The sequence below is a fragment of the Actinia tenebrosa genome, unplaced genomic scaffold (genome assembly GCF_029948245.1).
Source record: "Actinia tenebrosa isolate PJP-AT-01 unplaced genomic scaffold, QUT_ActTen_1.0 PGA_scaffold6__47_contigs__length_16458017, whole genome shotgun sequence".
Taxonomy (NCBI): domain Eukaryota; kingdom Metazoa; phylum Cnidaria; class Anthozoa; order Actiniaria; family Actiniidae; genus Actinia; species Actinia tenebrosa.
In genome coordinates this window covers 15,165,426-15,188,051 of record NW_028292583.1, presented here as the reverse complement: position 1 = coordinate 15,188,051, position 22,626 = coordinate 15,165,426, and the positions used below count along the sequence as shown (strand labels likewise).

The 22,626-nt window shown below is 36.5% G+C and overlaps 2 protein-coding genes and 1 non-coding gene across 3 annotated transcripts; 2 read left to right on the top strand and 1 right to left on the bottom strand.

Annotated features, from left to right (window-relative positions):
- Positions 1–169: 169 nt before the first annotated feature.
- Positions 170–14,611, top strand: LOC116308800 (protein SDA1 homolog). Its single transcript, XM_031719291.2, has 24 exons — positions 170–450; positions 712–816; positions 949–1,047; positions 1,409–1,464; positions 1,596–1,722; positions 1,981–2,139; positions 2,460–2,537; positions 2,713–2,814; positions 3,062–3,131; positions 3,514–3,617; positions 3,785–3,842; positions 4,527–4,585; positions 4,944–5,020; positions 5,271–5,368; positions 5,451–5,527; positions 6,591–6,674; positions 6,800–6,851; positions 7,124–7,236; positions 7,517–7,642; positions 7,844–7,968; positions 8,483–8,567; positions 9,811–9,888; positions 10,088–10,174; positions 14,278–14,611. Exons 1-24 carry the CDS (start codon positions 361–363, stop codon positions 14,317–14,319), a joined length of 2,151 nt encoding a protein of 716 aa, XP_031575151.2. The 5' UTR covers positions 170–360; the 3' UTR covers positions 14,320–14,611.
- A 2,855-nt stretch (positions 14,612–17,466) lies between these two features.
- Trnaq-cug (transfer RNA glutamine (anticodon CUG)) lies at positions 17,467–17,538 on the bottom strand. The gene has a single exon. It is a non-coding gene; the product is annotated as a tRNA-Gln (tRNA).
- Positions 17,539–17,824: 286 nt separating this feature from the next.
- On the top strand, positions 17,825–22,229 carry LOC116308798 (protein c-ets-2-B). The gene is made up of 5 exons (XM_031719287.2): positions 17,825–18,124; positions 18,228–18,372; positions 18,967–19,042; positions 21,059–21,175; positions 21,745–22,229. The coding sequence occupies exons 1-5, from the start codon at positions 18,102–18,104 to the stop codon at positions 22,035–22,037; spliced, it is 654 nt and encodes a 217-aa protein (XP_031575147.1). The 5' UTR covers positions 17,825–18,101; the 3' UTR covers positions 22,038–22,229.
- Positions 22,230–22,626: the final 397 nt, after the last annotated feature.

Below are 22,626 nucleotides of genomic sequence, written 5' to 3'. Positions count from 1 at the left end.
TTTTTAAAATTATTTTTACTATGGTAACGCAAATTCAGCTAAAACATAAATCATTACAAACTAGTCCAAAATTAAATTAGAAAATATACGCGATTCTATTAGGAGAAGGACTAAAAAATTGCCGACATGAAAAATCAGAAATGTGGCTGGTCATGCAAACCTGAAAGGATCGATCAATGCGCACCACAGGTAACCCATTCTTTATGAGCCTGCGCCATCTAAAACCAGCTGATTCTCTGTTAGTTACACGTGAATCCAGGAACACATGATATTTTGCTTCAAATTTTATTTCTCTTCGACCACAAAAACTCCGTTTTAAAAAGATATCTTAAATAGTTTTCTGCATATTAGACAGCAAGTATGAAAGAGAGGAAAAGTAGCAAGATCCCTGATAACTTACCTCAGCTGCAAAACTTGATAAAAAGAGATCCTGAGTCGTACAAAGAAGAGGTTAGTGATTTGCAAAATGGTCTACTTTGAACCATTATTCCTTGTACTCTCTTGTTTTTGCTGTAATCCTCAACTCTAACTAACTTTATTGGTCGATGATTCTATGAGCTAATAGAAAGAGAGGTCAATACAATGGAAAAAGTCACGAAAAGTCTTACATATTAAATTCTGTCAAGTCAAAATAATGTTTTCTCACAGACAGTCATTATATTAAGAGCTTAATACTCATCGAAGGTTATTTTAATTTTTTGGGCGAAATAGTTCCTACAGCAGCACCGCCATTATCAGTCCAATTTACAGATTTTCCATTTAAATCCTTCAAGTTCAAATAAAACAATCCAAGAGCTGGTAATGTTCTTATGCCAAGTAAGTAATGTGTATAACATATTCAGTATTTCAGATGTCTTTGTAAAAATATTGCTATATGAAGTATGATTTAAGAGTAGATGATATGGTGATGAATATGCAGTGATTTCTTGTGTTGTGATCTTCTGTTAGGTTGCTCATTGTTATCCTGAAGAACTTGGTCAACTACCTCAGGATTTAAAGGACATATTACACAAACATCATAGTGTTATGGATGCAGAATTACGGATGGTAAGAAACATTAATAATTATTAGTTACGTGGATATGCTTCTAAACATCTTCTTTCAGATGTTCTCGTGTGAGTAGATCAGAGTTCGTTAACTGGTCTATCCCTTCATTCAGTGGTTTTTGTCTAGGTTCCTCCTTTCGCAAAACCTAACTCTAAATTCCAATTGGATACAGTATAATAACCGTGCCATAACTTTGATCAGCCCAGAGTTTGTTTCAGGATTTGATCAGTGAGTTAGTGGTGCCCTGACTTTTATCAGCCCAGAGGTTGTTTAACAGTTCAAAAATTTGTATTCAAGGTGTTAAAATATAGTATATATGAAGTGTTCATTTTGATTGATTGATTTACTCCTTTCATTCCAGACTTTATGCAAGGCACTTATACTATTAAGAAACAAAGATCTCTTATCACCAACAAGGTATTGTAGATATTGGTAATATTTGAGTTTATTATAAAAAGTGTTACGTTAGCTGTAAGATGTCCAGATTTGATTTTTAATTGTCGTGGTATATATCTTCTTAATTTATTATTTTCCCCTATTATTTTTAGTCTTTTAGAGCTGTTTTTCAAGTTATTCAGATGCACAGATAAGCTATTAAGACAAGTCCTGTATAACCATATTGTAACAGATATCAAAAACATCAATGCAAAACACAAGAACAATAAAGTGAACTTGGTAATTAATAACTGTTTAAATTACGATTATCCAGCCAAATTGAATAGAATATACTGTATATTTGTGATCCACTTTCATCACATCTACAACCACTACCACAATCATTATAGTCATCATCATCATCAACAACAGTGACAAGAACTGCCACTGTTATACAGTATCGTCATCATCACCATCATCATTGCTGTCATCATCATAATTTGTAATTTTTCAAAAACGTTTCCACCAACCCATCCTAACATAACTCGTTTTTCACAGACATTACAGAATTTCATGTATACCATGCTGAAGGACAGCAATGCCGTGGCTGCCAAGAAGTCCTTAGATGTAATAATAGAACTGTACAGAAAGAATATCTGGAATGATTCCAAGACAGTTAACGTAATCACTACTGCTTGCTTTTCTCCTGTTGCTAAGGTAAGAGTTCTAGTCTCTTGTTTTCAGATCCGTTACTTGAGTAAAAATTCTTACGTAGAAAGGTAACCAGATCCTGTTGCCATGAAATAATCTAGTTAATCTTTGACTTGACAACACAATATTATCATGTTCTGTTGCTATGTAAAGAAATGCATTTCTGTGACCTTCATGTAAGTACATGTATGATCAGCATTTCCTCAAATCTCAGTAACTACTTGACATACACAAATTCTGAATACAGCCTGTAACTTGCACCGGATTATACTAAACATATAAAAGAAAATTTTAAGACATGTATATATGGTAAATTTCTTCAACAGATTCTTGTTGCCGCTCTTAAATTCTTCTTGGGAAGTGATGAAAATGATCCTAAAGATGACAGTGATAGCGACAGTGAAGTAAGTCCTCATTTTGCAGTGGAAATTATTGAAGTTTCTCCTAACAAAATCCTAAATTCCTTGGGTATATGGGTACAGTGTACATAAACTGGCTAATATGACCAAAAAGCTTACATTATGAGGCCTGCTATTGTTTTCTATAATTTGCCAAAATACAATATATTTTTTTCCACAGCCTGAAAGACCCACTGCTAAACAACTACTCCTCTCTTCTGGTGTAAACAAGAAAAACTCCAAGAAAAAAAAGAAACTAGAAAAGGCTCTTTCAGTTCTGAGGGTAAGCAAATCAGGCCCATCACTGGGGCTTTGGAAAGGGGCTTTGTATTTGGAGTAACGTTGAAAAGAGGTAGGGAAAGAAGAGATTTGTTTACACCTTCAAACCACCCCTGATGACAGACAAACCAGAAAGTGACAGCCTAGTATCCTATCGTCAGTCACAACTTTTAATGAAGCTCCAGTTTTGTGTTGTAAAATGGCTATTATTAAGTGTATCATTGTGTTACATGATAATTTTTTTACTTTAGAAACACAAGAAGAAGCATAAAGTGACAACTGTAAACTTCTCAGCCTTGCATCTCATCAATGATCCTCAAGGTATGTTTAGTAGCATTACTATTAGTTAAGTAAATAACCTAATAATAGAGCATCTTCACATGACGTCACAGCGGCCATTATGGGGTACCAAAACAATACATTTTCTATCCTCCGGGAATTGAACTATATTTTTATGCAAATACTGTGCAGAAGTTTCTTTTGTTTGTGGCTGCCTTCTCATGTGTGTGAAAACACTCTATTTGTTAATTATTAATTATTATAAAGTGCACCCAACCCCTGATACAACACTTGCATTGAATTCTTTATACATGAAGTGAATAGTTGAATGGTGAAATATTTCTTCATTTCTTCAAGTTTTTTAGTGATGAAGTTTTACTGCCTAGTACGTTTCAATATTGACAAATCACATTATATTTTGCAGGTTTTGCAGAAAGGTTATTCAAACAATTAGAAGCTGCAACTTGTAGGTTTGAAGTACGGTTGATGATGATGAATCTTATCTCTCGGTTAATAGGAATACATCAGGTAATTTGTAAATAATTCTGTTAAAAAATTAGACAGAAGTTTGAACTGTAGAATGATTTCATGATCAGTTAGTTGTAAAAAATGTAAAGTCAAAGAAAAAATTTAGATGGACGTACAGGTTGGAAAGACAAGACTTGGTTCTCATCTTATTGTAATTTTCTTTTTAGCTGTTCCTGTTCAATTTTTATCCATTTTTACAGCGTTACTTGCAGCCTCACCAAAGAGGTAAATAATATTTTAAGAACTACTTTTTTTTAGCCATGTACAGACAATTTTTATTAAAACAAAAATATGATTATTAATTATGTGAATTATGTTTCTTCGAGCTGGGGGGAAAAAATCCAAGCTCCATCTTCTGTTTGCTAGTCAGATGCTCGCAGAATGTCACGGGATTGTATCCAGCCTGCATCTCAGAATTCTTTTCCAAGAAAAATTAGGTTGAAGAAACGAAATTCACATCTTTAATAATAATTATAAAATAATTGGGATACTACGCGCGCTATGATTGGTCGAAAGCCATGTTTGATCAGAGTATCAAAACACGCTATCGTCATTTTTAATCTATCGCGCGCGCTCATTGGTCAGTTTGAATAAGACGGCACGTAGGGAGAATTTACTTAGACTTTGCTTTTTTTCGATCTTTTGGCGCATTTGTTATTTTATAAAACAAATCAAAAACAGTTTTCTGTGTTTGATACTCTGATCAAAACACTTGGGATGTTAGGAGAACACTTGAGAAGCTGGAAACCACTCCACTACGTGTCGTGGTTTCCTACGCTCCTCTCGTGTTCTCCCAACATCCCGCATGTTTTGATCAGAGTATCAAACACGGAAAACTGTTTTTGATCTGTTAATCCAAGCAAAAAAACACCTTTAGTTACATAATAAAATAATATTGTTTTTTTCCAGAGGTTACAAAACTGCTGCTGTTCTTCTCACAAGCCTGCCACGAACTTGTTCCTCCTGAGGTGAATCAGCCATTCTTTTTATGCCTTTTTAAGCTGCGTTCATAATGTATGGCAGATGGGGGGGAGGGGGCAGATGAAATCTTTAAATGACAAAAAAATCCTTAGAAGACTCCCCCCCCCCCCTTGAAGTCCCCCCAAAAATAATCTCCCCGGGCAATCTCTCGTAGCTTCTTCTAAAAATTTTGCATCCCCCCAATTCTCTGAAAATGTTTTTCAAACCATCCCATTTTACTGGTGAAAATTTTTCCGACCCCCCTCATTTTCACCTGACCTCCCCCCCTGCCATACATTATGAATGCAGCCTTAGTGTTTTGTAACAAACAAACTAAAAGAATATATATACAATGTTATTTTTAAGGTTGTTGAATCTGGGGTCAAAACAATTGCAAATAATTTTGTGTCAGAAAGAAATTCCAGCGAAGTTATGGCTGTAGGGTATGTACTGTTGTCAAACCTCTAAATGAAAATTCATATGATATTATTTCATTTTACGGGATTCTGGAATTCTGTATATTTCAAGGGACTGTGGAGAGGAAGAGGCCTTTGGGTTATATCCTCTAAATTTCAGCACTTCCCTCACTTTTAGGCTTACGCACACATGCTGGTATCAGTATTCTAAATTTTCAAATCTAAGCCCTCCTCATCCTTAAGGGTGCTAAATAGTCCTTGTATTTAATACTTCTAGGTTGAATGCTATTCGTGAGGTTTGTACAAGATGTCCATTGGCCATGACAGACACCCTTCTACAAGACTTGGCACAGTACAAGAAATCAAAAGACAAAGGTATGACATTATCGTTGTTGTCGTTGGATTATTGTTGAAAGCATCATCAATAGCAAAGTGATTATTTATCATATATTTGCAGGTGTAATGATGGCATCTAAATCAATCATCCAGTTATTCAGAACCCTTAATCCAGACCTATTGCACAAGAAAGACAGGGTTAGTAATAAATAATAATAATAATAATCATTAATAATTATCAAGTAATTCTTCATTTTCATGTCTGTTCATCTCTGCCATGTTGGTAGGTATTTTTAAACGAGAATATTTTTCATTAGCTTCCTTTCTTAATAAAACCAACATGGCTGCCCAGGGTTAGCCTGCAGAGCAGGGCCCAGTTGTTCAAAGCCCGATTAGTGCTAATCCTGGGTTAACTCTTAATAAGACCTATAGAGTTAATCCTGGATTAGCGCTAATCCAGCTTTGAACAACCCGGCCCAGGCGTTCTTGTGGGTTTGAGGAAGAATCTAGGTTTTTTTGTTCCTGTTTCAACTACATACCCACGAGAAAAATGGGACCTAGCAAAAAAGTGACCTGGGTTTGTCCTTTGTCTTTCTTAGGAGTGCTTGTGCTCAAATTCAACCTCTCTCATCTCCTGCAAGTTTTTTATTAATGATTAATGATAATGATTTATGAATTTATATAGTGCCTTTTCTATATGAATATAATCAAAGGCGCTTTACATTGAGAAGTGAATGACAGATTGCTTTTATGCAATTTACAAGCATGAGAGATGGTTAGTATGAAGTGTAGGCACTGAGGGTGGTCACTGCCAGGGTTTCTTTACGTCGTCAGTGGTTCCTTTACGTCCCTCCTATGTTGGTTAGTAATGATGAGTGTGGAGAGACGGGACTGCCATTTAAAGTGGTCATCCGAGCCACTTGAAAGTCTAACCATTTGCAGATGTAATTACAAAGGCAGCACTTCATCCTCAGTTATTTTAAGACCCTGAGTGTTGGTCCGGCCGGGACTTGAACCACGACCTCCCGCACGAAAGTCCGATGCTCAACCAACTGAGCCAACCAGTTGGCGGTTATTCAAGCAAAGCGAGAGTAATTTTGTGCAGCGAGCCAGCAGCCTTTGCGAAAGTCTACAATTTTGTGTGCATGTCTCATAAGGAATTATATAAACAGATTAACCAACCAATGTGCACATTATTTTTCAATTATTTCATATTTAGCTTATATGCAAATGATTACCTATGCTATTGATACATATACAGGGAAAACCCACAGAGAGTACGACAGAGGTAAAGACCTTACAGTATGGTGCAGTGGATAGCAAGGATTATATCCCAGGAGCAGAGGTAGGGATAAAAATGATACATTTAATCTGCATTAAGTCAGCCATGCCCTGACTCAGACCAGCTTGTTGTTGTTTAAGGGTTCAATAATTATTGTCTTAAAAATGCTATGACATGTTGTATTCCAGATTCTTGATGAAGAACCAAATAATAACACCAATGATGACAACCAAGACAATGGTAAAACATTCATTTTGTATATCATCCCTCTTCCTTTCAATCCCACTTTACGATTTGCTGGGTAATTTTTTCTGAATTTCTTTGTTCATCCGTCCATCCATTCTTTCTTCCTTCCTTCCTTCCTTCCATCCTTCCTTCCTTCCTTCCTTCCTTCCTTCCTTCCTTTCTTCCTTCCTTCCTTCCTTCCTTCCTTCTTTCCATCCTTCCCTCCATCCCTCCATCCCTTCATCCCTCCCTCCCTTAAATTTATTCATTCATTTTTCCCCTAACAGAATGGGAAAGTGAAGAAGATGACAGCGATGGTGAATGGATTGATGTACAGCATTCCTCTGACGAAGAAGAAGAAGAAGAGGAAGAAGAAGAGGAAGAAGAAGAAGAGGAGGAGGTAATGCGATGAGTTAGATATAATTAAATTGTATAATATACAAATAAACTTCAATGAAGGAATTTTTCTTCCTATTGACCTGTTGTATTCGACACAACCACACAGTCCCAACTAATAACCACTAGTATTCTTATTAACTTGTTGAATTTGACACACTGTTGAGTCCCAACTAGTAACCTCTACTCATGAGTCAACTAACTACTGAATGACTACTGAGTGAATGTCAAAATTTTCTTAAAGAAATGTCTAAGTTTATAATCTTCAATGTCTTTGGTTAAAGGAGAATGATGATGATAGTGGTAGTGATGATGGTGGTGATGGTGATGAAGAGGGCGAAGACAATGATGAAAAGAAAGGTGGAGAGGAGGACATCCATTCCAAAGCAGCAAAGATAAGTCAAATAAGAGTAAGTAAGCCAATGCTTTATACATTTTCATTGCATTATCCCCGTACATGATTCTTGAAGTAACATTAAAAGTTTAGAAATGCAATTGTTTCGATTTTACACGCCACGTACAAAATTGATCTGAACAAGTAGAAATTGCTTTTGGCAAGTATTCTTTCTAGAACCCCTTGTAAAAATTGTTATTGATATATCTATTGATAGATTCTAACAGATGAAGACTTCCAAAAGATACAACTAAAACAGATGTCGAAAGAACTGCAACCAAAAGTAGGGAAGAAGAGAAAACGAGCTTCGACAGCAGAAACTCCTACACAACTCGGGGAAAGGTATTTTTGTATACATACAAATTATGCCATGACTGAGGTTATCATATGCAATGCGCTGGACCTCTCTTGTTTAGCGCAATTTATGGTTTTCACAGCTGCCATGTTGGATGAATTTAACAAAAGAATTGTCAATGAATTCTTTTGTTATATCATCCAACATGGCCGCCGTGCCTTTTGTTATTTCATCGTCTTGGGAATGATTGAAAACCAGCAATTTGCATATAAAAACTCCATAGCTCGTTGTATATGTCCAGTTCGCAGTTTATGCATCTGTGTGAAATTCTCTGCGCTATTTTTGATCCATAGTTAAAGCAACCTAGTGAATGACGAAGTTGCTGTTAGATCATAGACGTACTATTGATAAAACACATGCTAAAGCGCGCACTTTGTATGAAAGTCTCCCTCCCCCCTCCCCTGGGACCTGATACTCAGTTTAGTGTAGTAGCACACCGATCATACCGAGTGCGCAAGCTTGCGCAGTTAATTTACGACGCGACTTTATTATGTCTTTCAGGAGTGAACTTGTTTCTTTAGGAAACATAGAACAAATCTACAAGAAGAGAAAACACGATAAAGCATCAAGAATGGAAACTGTTATCGTAAGTTCAGTTATAATAATAGAGGTGTTACAAGATATTGTGTGCGATGGCAAATAAACAAATAGGCAGTCAAACAGAAAGGAAAGGAAGGAAGGAGGGAAGGAAGAAAGAAAGAAAGAAAGAAAGAGAACTAATTAAAAGAAAGAAAGCAAAAAGAAAACAAAAAAAAAGTCAGAAGGAAAACACGACGGACAAGAACCAACACCCTGATACCGAAAGGACTCGCCATCGTCCGCCCCCCCTCCTCCCCCCCTACCTTAAAGAGAGAAAAAAGAAAAGAAAGAAAATAAAAGACTGCTAAGTCCTACGCTAAAACATACAAAACTTGAACCAAATGACCTGCATCTTCGTGCAATCTATCGTCTAGCCCTGATGAAAGCGGTGCTTCAAACATATGCGTTTTCAAAACATTTACAGGAAATCATTTGATCGTTATTCTTTTGAGCTTATAAATAGGACTTAAAGAGTCACGTCCAAGCCATCACGTAATCCTCTACTGAAAATTCCTTAAATACTGACTGCAAAATATATTACGGCGCATGCGTTGAACTTATTAAATTCACTATTTTCCACCGTCTTTTAAGACTTCTCGAACCGAAGGGGAATGTTATTCTGTGGTTTTGGTTTCCTAGTGATTCAGTTAACCCAAAATAAGGAGTGATTTCAAGGGTCTTTGTAGGAGCCTAGTAATCTAAAGTCTAACCTTCAATTCCGGAAACCAAAACCCCTTCACGTGATGTTTGGCTGATCATTTATCCCGAAATGTCTCGGCTCTTACAGCGGGGCAAAGTAAATCTGGAAAAGCCGCATCTGCCGAACTTTGAAAAAAAATTTAAAAAATCCTTTGTTTTATTTTTGGAACTGTTGAGATGCTCTTCGGGTATCAACAAAAAAAGGCTTGATCTTGTTGAGTGACTGCAGACTGAAGTCAAAGTGCGCGGTATTTGAAAAACTTTCAGAAGAGTTTATCGGAGTGAAGTATAACAACTTGATGACTCTAACACATTACAGTCATGTTCGTCTGTTTATCTGACCTCAATCAGGTTAATCATGTTGTAATGTTATCGTTTGAGACGTGTTGCAGTTTCCTGCTGATAGCGAGTGGACATGAACGGATCATTGGAGGGATTTCCGGTATAACAAAGCTATCTTGTAACGCGTTATGATGCGTGACTGGGGAAAAAAATAAATGAGATTTTTTGAAATCTAGTTTTTTTAAAAAGTGTTTTTTTGGGGGTTTCAGGCTGGTCGACAAGATAGACCGAAATTTGGAAGCAAGACGAAGAAGAAGATGAACGAACATGCCAGCACAACCAATAAGGTGAGAATGGAAGGGAAAAGGAGGGATGGGATGGGAAAGGAAACAGATACCGGCAAGGGAAGAAAGGAATGGTGAATGAATGACAAGGAAGTAGGAGGTTGGGAGAAACAGGAAAAGGGGAGGGAAGGAAGGAAGGAATTCGAAAAAGCCCAAATTATCGATCATCATCGCTAAATCTCTTTATTCCTTTCTTTCCCAGGAGAAAAGAAGAAAACAGAACTTCATGATGATGCGTCATAATCGTGATGTTCGAGGCAAAGTGAAGCGTTCGTTTCGTGATAAACAGGTCAGTGCGATTCACTCATCGGCATAAAACGCACAGTGCGCAAGCTGGTTAGGGAGTATTCGTTTTGCGCACAGTTTCGCACCAAGTCGCACTCGCTAACTCTTTGGTGGTGGGGCGCAAATCCATGGCCCTCGGTGCGAGCGTGCTATGAGGGACTATGTATATTCAAATGAGGCTAAAGTTGCCCACTCATGGTGTTTATTTTCGTACTTTTAGTATTAATTAGATATAGGACGTGGCGAGTGGCGACAAACAAAATTCTTAGGCCCCTAAATGTTTTGTTTATTTTTCCTGCACGTACTGTATTTTCTTAGGGTAAAAAATGTTTTCTTTGTGAGGTGAATATAAGGTTTCTGCTCGGCGTGAATCCCCAAAACAGTCTTTCTAGTAATGACAAGCGTCGTCGTACGTGCTTTGTTTAATGTAACAATCGCTTACTTCAAAGGGTTCATTGTAGCGTATTCACGTCAGTGGGATTTCCTCAAGCGATACGGCTCTTTAGTAATGATAAATTGGTTGACGGGATTTTTCCGTAATGCATTAATATATCATTTGTTTTGAAATGATATTTTGGGGCTTTCACTAGAGAGACATGTTTTTAGCCAGTAGTTGTACTAAAAATTTATTTCATTCGTTCTTTTTTTCATTCGTTCGTTCATACATTCATTCCTTGCGCTCATCCATTCGTCCGTCCGTTCGTTCATTCGTTCGTTCTTTCGTTTATCCATTCATTCATTTATTCATTCCATCACCAAGGATACGTTTCGTGTGTATCCTTCCTAATTTTTGAAACAACATTTTTCTCTCTTAAAGCAACATTTTTCTCGTTTTTTCTCTGTCTTGAAGCCGAAAGCCTGAGGTGGGATAAAATCTTCGTCATTTGTATCAACCCCCAACTCGATTGCTCTAATGATCATCTCGTTAGAAACCTTTCATTTGTCATGACGTCTTCACCCTAAAGAGCTTGTAACAACTTCCTATTGGTCGTGTGTGTATTCGACGCTAACCCAAGGGTAGAAAATTCAAAAGCGAAGGCCTATCACTCGAATCCTCACTTAAAAATCACAGCAGATCCGGAAACAATCCTTTGGTGTTTAATAACGAATAGCAATTCCATTGGTCCGAATAAATGGCGTATTCAACTGTGTTTTGATAATATGGTTGTTAAGAATCTCTTAGGAAGGTTTTGTTGACGTTTGAGTGAGAAGAACGATGACGTTCATTCAGCTTTATTCGTTTGTAGAGGGCAACACATGCAAATACGTGCAGTTCGTAATCTAAGAGATTATTTATTTTTCAAAACGCATTTCCTATTTTTCTCGTATACCTTTTGTATTTCACCGAAACCCGAGGCACCATAATTACGTACCATATTTCATTAACTGACCACGAGGCGAAAGACAAAGGATGCTGTCGCCTAACTCCCAGTTTTTATGCGAAAAAAAATTCGCAAATACAGCTTGAATAAGAATTGATCAGTTTACCAACAAACTCTGACAATGTAAAGAATATTTTTCCCATCTTTGCTCTAAAATTTAGAAATTAAGGAAGAAGGCGCGGTGAAGATGTTTTGAAACAAGAGCTTGATCAAGTTCATGTTACAGGAAAGAGATCGACTCGTATCGAGTTGCTGCCATGTCTCAGCATTGCATTAGAAAGGAAGGGCGAGACTTTGTCAATCCCTGGGAAGGGTTCGTTACGTCTACTAAAATGAGGGCTGGGAAAAATATCCAAGAGGTTTGGAGCATTCCTGTCGTAATGCGCTTTGGGAGGCACTGTTGTCCTCTGCGAGACGGAAATTCTGAAGAAAAGATTCGAGAAATTTAATCCTCAAGTTTAATTTCTTTTTTTGTGGAGGTGTTGTGGCGCTCAAGTATGCACGTATCGTAAAATCTAGATCCAAATATCGTCATGACAACATGGTCAACATCAAGACCAACTGAAGATTCAAAACGTTTCTCATAGCGCTTCGTCATCTTTAACTTTCCCCCGTCATTGAGGGAAAAACCTCATTTCGCAGGTGCTACTGTTCTTATCGTATTAAATGCACCAAATCTAATCCAAACTTGATGACTAATGCTGAATGATTCACCGCTTCTTTACTTTTCTTTTTACTGTTGTTCCGATGAGTAATGCTTCATCATAAAATTCGCTATTTTTCTCAATGCCTCAGTCCTTATTAAAGATATTTTTTTAAGTTGAATTCAAGGCAAGTGAATTCTATCTGCTTTCAAATTTAATAGTTTGACCATGTGAGCATAGTTTGCACGTCTCTCATCGGCTTTGAGGATTTTTTCCAGTAGTTCTCCGGAATTCCTCTTCCCAAAACCTAGCTAATTGAGTCGAAAAATCCTCATCTCCCTCTGAATATATTTATATTTACGACCTTGTGAGAAGTTAGAAATATAAGGCTTTTGTTTTTCATTTTTACGAAGTTTACTTTTAGTGAAATATCGCGTGGATATTTTTAGAACTTCAAATAAGCTGAATCCAACTTCCTGATTAAATAGGATATATATTCGTTGCGAAGAGCCAGAGTCGCTTATTGAGATTTCAAAAAACCAAAATAAGCTAAACATAATGTTTATTTTATTATATTTTACTTGTCATTCGAGAATCACGTCTGATGAAGAAGCTCCGCTTTGAAAACGGTAAACTTTTACGTTTAACATTTCTTCACATTTTACTGGCTTATAAACAGAATAATAGGAAAATATTCTACAACATTATTTCATGCCTTCATTAGTATATCACTGTCAAGATTTTCCATTACAGAAAACCGCATAAAGTAGATGATTGAAGAAACAATTAGAACCGTTCTTAAGAAAAGGGTCAAACTGAACTACGTACTTCAGAATCAGATGTGTTTTTCCTTTGACGTAGATATCATTAGTTATGAATGCGAATCTTTTGAGAGTTACTACAGAACCCCCGCTTTACCATCTTCTCAAACATAACCAATTAGTACGTTTCCATGCCAACAAACACCTCAATGAACGTCATCTTCCAAAACCAATAAGATATCAGGACATCATTAGGCAAACCCCGAAAAGCAAATTTGTTCTGAAAAAAATGAGCCTTAAATCGTATTATTACGGATTTTGGTTTCTTAACTAGGGGTCGCATTGATTGAGCCTTCGAAAAAAAATTGTCGTAACTGAAGAACGCGCAAAACGAATTAAAAATCCTAGCAAATGATATTGAAGTAGACGATGTATGTATCTTCACCTGTTCGATTACGAAAAGTATTCCGCCGAGCTTTTTGTTCGTTTATTGTCACTTCTCTGACGTCAGTGCCGTCACAGTTACAAAGCGAGGATGAAGCTTTCGTACTTAAATGACGTCTGGTGGTGTTTTTGTTGGGAAAATAATATTATCGTTGCGTAGAAACGATTGGATGGTCATCTCAAGGCTTTGAATTCATTTTCCTTTCGTATTTTACATGATAAAATTGAGTCGTCGTTTCACTTTTTGTGGGGGAGGGGTGGGGCATGCAACTTGCATCCAACAATCAGCTTAATTACCATTAAACACTGCTCGTCAATGAAAAGAATCAATAGTATTTCCAATTGAAAAAATTCTATACAGATGCTGTATGATGAAGATGAAGATAAAAAAATTTGTTTGGATATTTTTTCATTAAAAAAATATCAAAATGATTAAAAGTAATACTGCTTTAAAATCACTCCGACGAAGGACTAGCGTCCGAAACGTCAGTAAGTTTTTTCATCTTTTCACGGTGTATAATTTACCTTTTCATCATTACTGTTTCATTAGAAACACCGACGCAGCTCACACTAGTTTTTAGCTAGTTATATCTTCTGTTTTAAAATTGGTTGTTCAAATCTTGGAACTTTGTGGCACTTCACACACATCTGCGCAGCAAGATATGTGCTTATTTTCATTGGTAAACCTCATATGAATGTATTAAGTACTCGAAGTTGCTGACTCGTTGATGAAGTGGTAGTGCGATTCGTAACGTAATACAGTTGACCGTCTGTCAGGGAAGTTTTCTCAGGGTCAAGAGGAGCTCGTACCAAAGCAGCGAATTTGTTCCGGTTCAATTCCACGTCATTACCGCATTTTTTTCACTCTCGTTTCAGATGGCACTAAAAGAAGCACTTCTAAAGAAGAGGAAAAAATAGAGTAACTTAGCTACGAGGTAACGCTGCAGTTCCAAGAGAAGCTCGTCACGTGACCTGACGTCAGAACCGGATACTGTTTGAGGGGCAGATCCTGAGGTCTTTCAATTCTTGTTGATATCAGATTGAAAGCAGGTTGCAGTTTAATGATATCGTTGTAAATCGCCATAGGCCTGACTTGTCAAATGGCTGCGCCTCTAGCAATTCAAACTTGTTACGACTTAAAATCACCATTTTTTAGTGCAATAACGTGCAATAACTGTGCAATAACGAAAAGTAAAACTTTCTATCTCAATTCCTTTGCACTAGTGAATTCGCTGACATTTTGCTGTAGTTTTCCTGGTATAGATATGTTTGATCTTAAAAGCCTCGTCTATTAAATGATTTGAGTTAAGTCGCGCGTGCATACGCTTGCATTACCTAAATCTATCTAAACCTATACGTATTATATATATCGAGTTACGCCAAATTAGTATTCGGAAATCGCGTTCCTAATCCTCAGCCCAGTTTACTGCTCTAAGTTCTAATAACTAGCATTCATCTTTTTCACTACGCATAGCTTGCAAAGCAAGCTCCTCAAAGACTTACATCACCTATCGAATTTTAGTTCTTATGGGTCCTTAGGTTTGATTGCCCACTGCAGCAGTGGTTGCCGGCTTTGCGTGTGTGCATTTTGACTGATGATATGATAACGATTAGGACTTTGTAAGTTTGCCTCAACTTTGACAGCTCCATTTATTCCATACTTTCTTTCTGTAGTCAAAAATTTTAAACATATGATTCCAAGTATTCATTGTTGCTTTATCGTGGAAAAATTATTATAAGGTTTATCATTGTTGGCAGAAAAAAGATTATAGTACGAAATTCTATCGGGATTTCTACAGCAACAGATAACCTTGTATATAGTGTCTTGCCACTTGCTCATAATGAAATGATTCTGTTGACTCTTCGAAACATGTTTGATTTGTACATCTCGCGCCAGTCGACTATAATCTTCCTCAGTCCATTGAAAGAAACCTCGGAGCTCGCTAACCCAAATTTAAACAATGGGATATTGATTTTAGAAGTCCGTCGCCCAGGCTGCTACCATGCAGAGATAATGAAAGAGATCGCATCGCCTTGGAAAGCTTATCTTCTATGCATGACCGGTGATGCTACAAAAATAAAACATATATTTGACATATTTAGGCTCAATTGGTGGGATTTCTAGACAGCTCAAGTTATAAACTGCATTTAATTACAGCCAAACTATGTTGTGGGCGCGACTGTGGTGAGAGGTTCATGTTCCTTCAAAGAGCTCGTAGTCAATAAATTGATGTTTTGGTTATTATGGCCGCTCCCTTAAAGCTGCAATAGGAAAGATCATATATTAGTCGGCAAAGCTGTGCAATCTTTGTGGTTTACTATTCTAAACTTTCCCAACAATATTTCGAATCATATCGCTATGAGACGCGGGACTTAGTTAACAAAAGCCCATCTAAGCCGTGGCTTTTTTTTTTTTCTTTTTTACCTAACAAACATAGTACGCCGGATTGCTTAAATTCTGCTGCTTTCGTTATAGGAACACGAGCATTTTGAATCACTTCTAAATGTGAAAGAATTTCTAGCTCAGTAGGAAGCAAAATTCTTTTTTGTGTGAAAGTCCTAAGGAAATGATAGCAGAAAGAACGGAATTCCTATATTTGAAGGCAGGAAACCCAACGGAGACCAACGTTGATCTTCGCTAGGCTCAGAAGAGGAACTCGAGTGGTGGTTCTCCTGATTTAATCAAATTATAAGTAGATGTACTTGGGACTGTCCATCGATTCCTCTTTGTGGTCAGTTCTCTATGTCATTATTTTGACTCTAAAATCAATAAGAATACATCGGGCTACTTTTCCTTTGACTTGAGCTTTTTGTTCAATTTAAGAGCAAGGGACTGGTGTTTGCGCTAGTGTTTGAAAGAATCGATCGATTTCATAAGGCAGAGCATATGCGAGCGCCTATATGTGATACCACAGTATTGACTTCATATATGACTAGAGATAAGAAAAATATTAAAATCTTGTTGTTTCCTCTGCAGATCTCCTAGTTTTCGTTAATTAGATTTAGCTAAAGGGTTTCCGTTAGTGGTCACCGTCTAGTGATATGGTCACACCCTAGTGATAGTTTAATTTATATGATAAAGCATCTAGTTACTAAAAACAGGAGTATATGTATATATAGATAATAATGATTAAGCATATAGTCCCCGTCTGCAGGCGATAAACAGAATTAGAAAATGAATGAATGACAAAAACAAATTGGCAGAAAGGAGAAAAGAATTAAGCTAAAAAAAACCGGAAGGAAAACCGCAATGGAAGCCGAAAGAATTCGAAGGAAGAAGAGGAGAAAGAGTTGAAGAAAGAAAAAGAAGAGTTGAAGGAAAGAAGAAAGGAAGGAAGAAAGGAAGAAAGAAATGAAGAAAGAAAGAAAGAGAGAAAGGCAGAAAGAAAGAAAGAATATAGAGAGAAATTATGAAAGGAATAACGTAACTAAGAAACTGAAGAAAACAAGTAAAGAAAGAAAAAGAAAATGAAGAGAAAGCGAGAAGGAAAAAAAGGACAAAATTTCGAAGCACGTAACCAGTTTCAGGAATGTTTTTGAAATACACTACAGCTAAAATTCCATAAAAAAAGCTAGATCGTAAGTGTTTGGGATTATTGAAAGTTGTGACGTCGGAAGCAAAGATCTTTAATTAATTATTAGAAAGTTAGCGTTTAGGCCGATCCAAATATAGAACAGGTTGCAAATTGATAGATAAAAATAGAAGATGGTTGCGAAATCAATTTATTTTGGTTGCAGGTAGCAGCTGAATCAAGGCTTTCTCAGAACGGACGTACATTAATTACACAGCTTCTTAAATAATCTCGAAAATTTCTATAAACTACTTTTAGCCTGAATTCGTATTTCAAGATAGGAACTGCATCTTTTTTGCTTTATAGAATACTAATATCGATAGAAATAACTTTAGTTTCAAGCTGATTTTAGTTTTTATACAGTATCATTGATTTTACAAATTTTGGTTCAAAAAATATGATTTACTTGAAACTGAGGAGAAAGAGCTGCCAAAAATTAAAATACTCATGGTAAAAAATATAAAAGAAACATTGGGAGAAGAAAAGAGTTTGCAGGTCCTACCGAGATTCGAACTCGGATTGTTGGATTCAGAGTCCAAAGTGCTAACCGTTACACCATAGGACCTCACATATTGTTAAACGACAAACTTATTGATGTCATTGGTTTACATGTGTTTCTCCGACTTCTTTTCGGGGGTATTTTCGGATACTTGTCGTGACCCGAAGATGACACGAGGTTTAGGCGTGCCGTGATCGGAACGCGAAAATTGCTAAAACGATCCAAAAAAGGGGTGATGACGACATAGCCCTATTATGTTCTCCATATATGGCCCGGACCATAACAAAAGATATATGTCCGTTGTCATAGATACCGAGATCCCTGGGCAATAAAAATGAGACCGGCTGATTTCAGCTCTATTATTAGGCATTGCATCGTCTCGTAATGATGACTGCGTACTAATGAAGTTATCAGGAAAAAATTTCGGGCCCATTTAACTGTACCAATTCTCGAAATTGTAAACTTAACTCAAAACACAGGTCTCAGTCGTGAAGTAGAGCAAAAATTTCAACCAAAGGTTGGATTTTTGTCGAGTTATTGGTCGCAAAGTGCAACCGACGCAAGCTGAACTTCTTTGTGCTCTAGTAGAGTAGAGCACGTATATAGTACAAGCTTCACGAGAAAGAAGGATGAATGAATCAGTTGTTATACGGTAAGCTAGTCGTGTGAAAGAGAATTCTTCTTTTCCTTGGATCCTAAGGAAATCTAGTGATGTGTGCATGTCTAAACAACTCTTGGCTTTATTCCATTCTTAGTGTCTTAATAGATGATGGAACGCCAAGACTACCCTTGCCTTTCCGTATTCAACTGTCTCTTACCGGTCTAAGATTTAAGCAAATGATAGAAGCACAAGAAGGCTTTGGAGTCAGCGAACAAGAATTATACTTCCAAAATATCCAGGTAAAATCGTTATTATCCGATGCATTATTGCATTCAAACGCTTTCAAGCCTTGATTGTATTCAAGTCATCATAGGGACATAGTTCAAAATCTGTCACGCGTTCGTATTCAAAATCTTATTCCGTTGTCGATGCGTAGGTTTTGATTTACGTTGCGCTAGGTTTTTTACGTTTATAAGAAATTTGGGGCTTCCTAAAGTACGCTTGATTTTCATTTACAGCGAAGTCGTTAGCATCAAAGAAACCATCGTCCAACGTGTTTCTTTGATGCATTCTTTACATGTCATTCCAACCACAAAGAGAAAAGGCCTGTATTGATTTTCCACCTCCTCCACGCTTACCTCCAAAAGAATTTAACGCAGTTACGCTACACAGCCGACACCAAATACACTATTACTCTCAATAAACATGCTTTTCTTTTACTAAATTTTCAAAATTTATCGCGGGGTGCCTTTGGAAGTCATAACGTGACCTGTATGAACATAATGCACGAATATTGCATTGTGTTATGTGTAGATTTCCTTTCATCTGCCTCAGTGTTTGAACCAACTTCCTGACAATTTATAACCCTTTTTAACCCCATGTTTTCTTTATAGCTCGTAGATAATCTCACACTTGGACAGCAAGGTGTATCTGATGAGAGCCATTTGGATTTGAGAGTGAATTTTCAAGGTAAGATTCTGGATTGTTGTAGATCTGCATAATAAATGAAGCTCGCGCGTGAATAATGCCTTTCAGGAAATTCGTTTCTCTACGCGAAATATTTCACGACGGAAGTCCAAAGAATCTAGGACGTCCTGAAAGGATAACCAACGTGTTTCATTACCTAGAGAAAAGGTTTTTCACTGAGTCAAAGGGAAATGGCATAACAGGAAAAAGTTGTAGGTTAACGCGGAATTTCGAGTTGGCTCAGAAGGCCAAGGTTCAAATCATCCTCCGCGTAGGTGGTGGATTGAGATTTGACACCTCGAATAGTTGATGGTCAAAGCACAATGCATTATAAAAAAGTTGGCTGTTTCCGTCATTACCCTAACCACTATTCAACTTAGCAATACGCCTACTGTAAGACGCATTTTACTGTCAGCGATTGTAATTATTTTCTTACTATCTCCAATGCGTGACTCTATATACGTAATACTATGATGCATGCACGTTCGAGAAAAATTAACGTGATCATATTCAAAAAAAATTTTTTTAAGAATAATAGATTCGATTTTAGTAAAAAAGAAAACTTTCAAAAACAGAGTTTTTAGTATTATATAGAAGCTCGTTTGAAGGAATTCAGGTCTCACATTCTATAAGGGTTTTTAATTGAATTTTCGCTTATCGATTTCAAGACTTCGTTAAAAAAAAATTCATGAAATCGTGGTGGAAGTAGGTTTATTTGTTTTTCATCAGATTTTTGTGCGTTGGCTGGTATTGAAGCGTTGAGTTGAAGTAGAAAGTGTGTTTGCTGACTGGGGGATGGATTAAATCTTTTTGTCAGAAGATCATGCACTGATGTGCCCCACAGCTGTATACTCTCTCTCGTAGTAGGTAACTATGTTGCCAATTTAAACCACGATTCAATAACATGTCAAATAGTGTGGGATGAAGTGTGCTGTAAACCAAACTTTCAAGCTAAAATTTCTGAAAACGTGGTGGGTGAGAGATAGTGGTTGTTCAGCTGATAGTATACGTAAATCACTCTAGATTAACTAGTCATAAGAAATTGTGAAAATGAAATTGCAGGAATTAATTGCATGCATTTCTTTTCTATTTTTGCATTCTTTAAATGTCTCATGATGTTCCTAATAATTGAAAAAAATAATGAAAATTTATTCAAGAATTTGGTTGTGCACACACCACAGATCAGAAAAATATCTACTATTTATCAATGCCAAAAAAAGATGTCCCAATGTTTAGAGAAAAATGGCATCAATCATTTTGGTATAATTTGTTTATATGATTTTTAAAGTTCTCCAGCTAGTACTGGCTTGTCTGGCATATTTCCCAAGTATTTTCCTATCTACTTCAAGATGTAAGCAGAATACAACAATATTGCTAGCACTTTGTTTTAGTACTTCATAGGCATAAACAAAGACTTGAGCTTTATAAAAAGTGTCTTAAATTTCAAAGGTATAAAGCTAAAGAATAGGTTTCAATGTTGATGTGGGTGTTTACAGAATAATCTTTTATATCTGCACATATCTCAAGGGATTTTCATCAACATATACCCTAAAATAACTTAGGAATCTAGCACATTCTCAATTATATTAGATTTTAATTGAAGAGAGGAGATTGGCCAATATCTTCCTTGGGCATAGATTTTAAAAAGATCAAAGACCAAGGCAATATGTGACAAAAAGCTGTCCAAGAAAACACCATTATGAAAAGCAGTGAGCTTGTTTAGTACCTAAAATATTTCATAGAGACTTGTAAGGTTACAATTATAGCTATATCATAATAGATGACTTAAGGAAATATACTGAATTTTTCAGCTAGTTTACACTATGGTACAAATAGATATCATCAGAATTTAATTGTCTCAACATAAATTTTACGAATAAAGACAAGAAAAGCCAAGATAAAAATTGAGAATATTTTAGTTTTTCACTAAACATGCAACAATTTTTACTTTTAAGTCTTCTCCTAATCTTGTTTTAAAAACATTTTGCATCAACATGTTTTTTCAACTTTATCTTTTAGAAATTCCCTCTCCAACAAGGAAGAAAGGAAGTACGTCAGAAACAGAGGACTGTGTTGTACCTGATATAGATGATGAAGATAATGTCTTCAATTTCGAACAGCCTCGTGTTCCTCCAGGTAAAATCATGATCATTTTTCCCCCAAAAAATATACTTTTTCTGGAAGTTGTACATTAGAATCTCAATAGACCTTATTCATGGTGTGACAATGTTTTCCCAATTGCATGACAAACCTCCAGGGGATTCATTTTCTTTTGTTTTTACTCTTCGAAAAATTCATGAGTATCCCAAAGGATACGAAAGGAATAACGATTATATCCCGACAAGTTTCAAAACAATAGCTCTTCATTCCCCCAGAGGTTTGTCACGCTGAATTGGTAAAAACATTGTCACACCGCGAATAAGGTCTGTTAGATATGCAAAAGAGGGAATCAAGGATGGCATATCAGCAGTGCATTAACCTGCATAAAATGCTTTAGATAGTGTTATAGGCCTTTGATCGCAAAGGTTTTTCCTGGGCTCTCAAGTATTCCTCAACCTAGCAAAGCCTAACATAAGCTAAATTCTAATTGATCAGCGAGTTAGCCGTGCCCTGATATTGATCATCCCAGAGGTTGTTTTGAGGGTATGGATAAGTAACTATGAAAAGATATTGAAATCTTCCACCATATTTTGTTTCATCTGTAGATCCTCGAATTTGGACAAAGTGGGAAGTTCTTGAATGGCTTAAGTGGGCAAGTGAAAGATATAATGTAAGAGATGTAACTGCCGATAAGTTCTTAATGAATGGCAAAGGAATGTGTATGCTTTCACTTGAAGGATTTATGTTCAGAGTACCTCGCGGCGGTGACGCATTGTATAAAGATTTTCATAGAAGACTGACTGCTGCCGTTGAACAGTCACGACACTTACAAAGTCTTATGAACAGATCTAGAGGACACAGCTCTCCTGGCCCGTCAAATTTTTATTACGTTTATTGAAGTAGGATTTAGTGGACATTATTTATTTTATGTACAAAAATATGGGAAAATATATAGTATACTAAAGACTACAGTGTACATTCAATGTATGCTATTTAAATGGAGGAAGAGTTACAGAAGAAGTTACATGTAAATATTATTGAACGTTTTTCACAAAAGTTAACTAGGACATGAATAAACAAGGTGGAAGGATAGTGTACAAATTATGCTGTCCAACGGAAAAACATTTTTGTATTTGAAGCTGAAGTTTCAACCAAAATTGTAACCAAACAAAAGCATTCAGCTGAATTGTTGAGTTTAATTTTCATGCAGCAAATATCAATGTTACAATGAATAATGTACAATGGCATTGACAATGCATCAACAAAATATCAGTTAAATCTGAAAAAATTCAAAACTCACAGCCAAGTTTGTTTTTTTAAAGTTATAGTTAAGTATTCAAGGTTTGTTTCTGTTGCTGATGAATTTACCAATTTTATTGCTTGTAGAATTCTCATTTTTCTTCCCTTCAATTTAACTTTATTCATGACTACGTGAGCTTATACAGTTTAACGGGGATCATAGTTATCTCTAGAATTATTTCATTTGC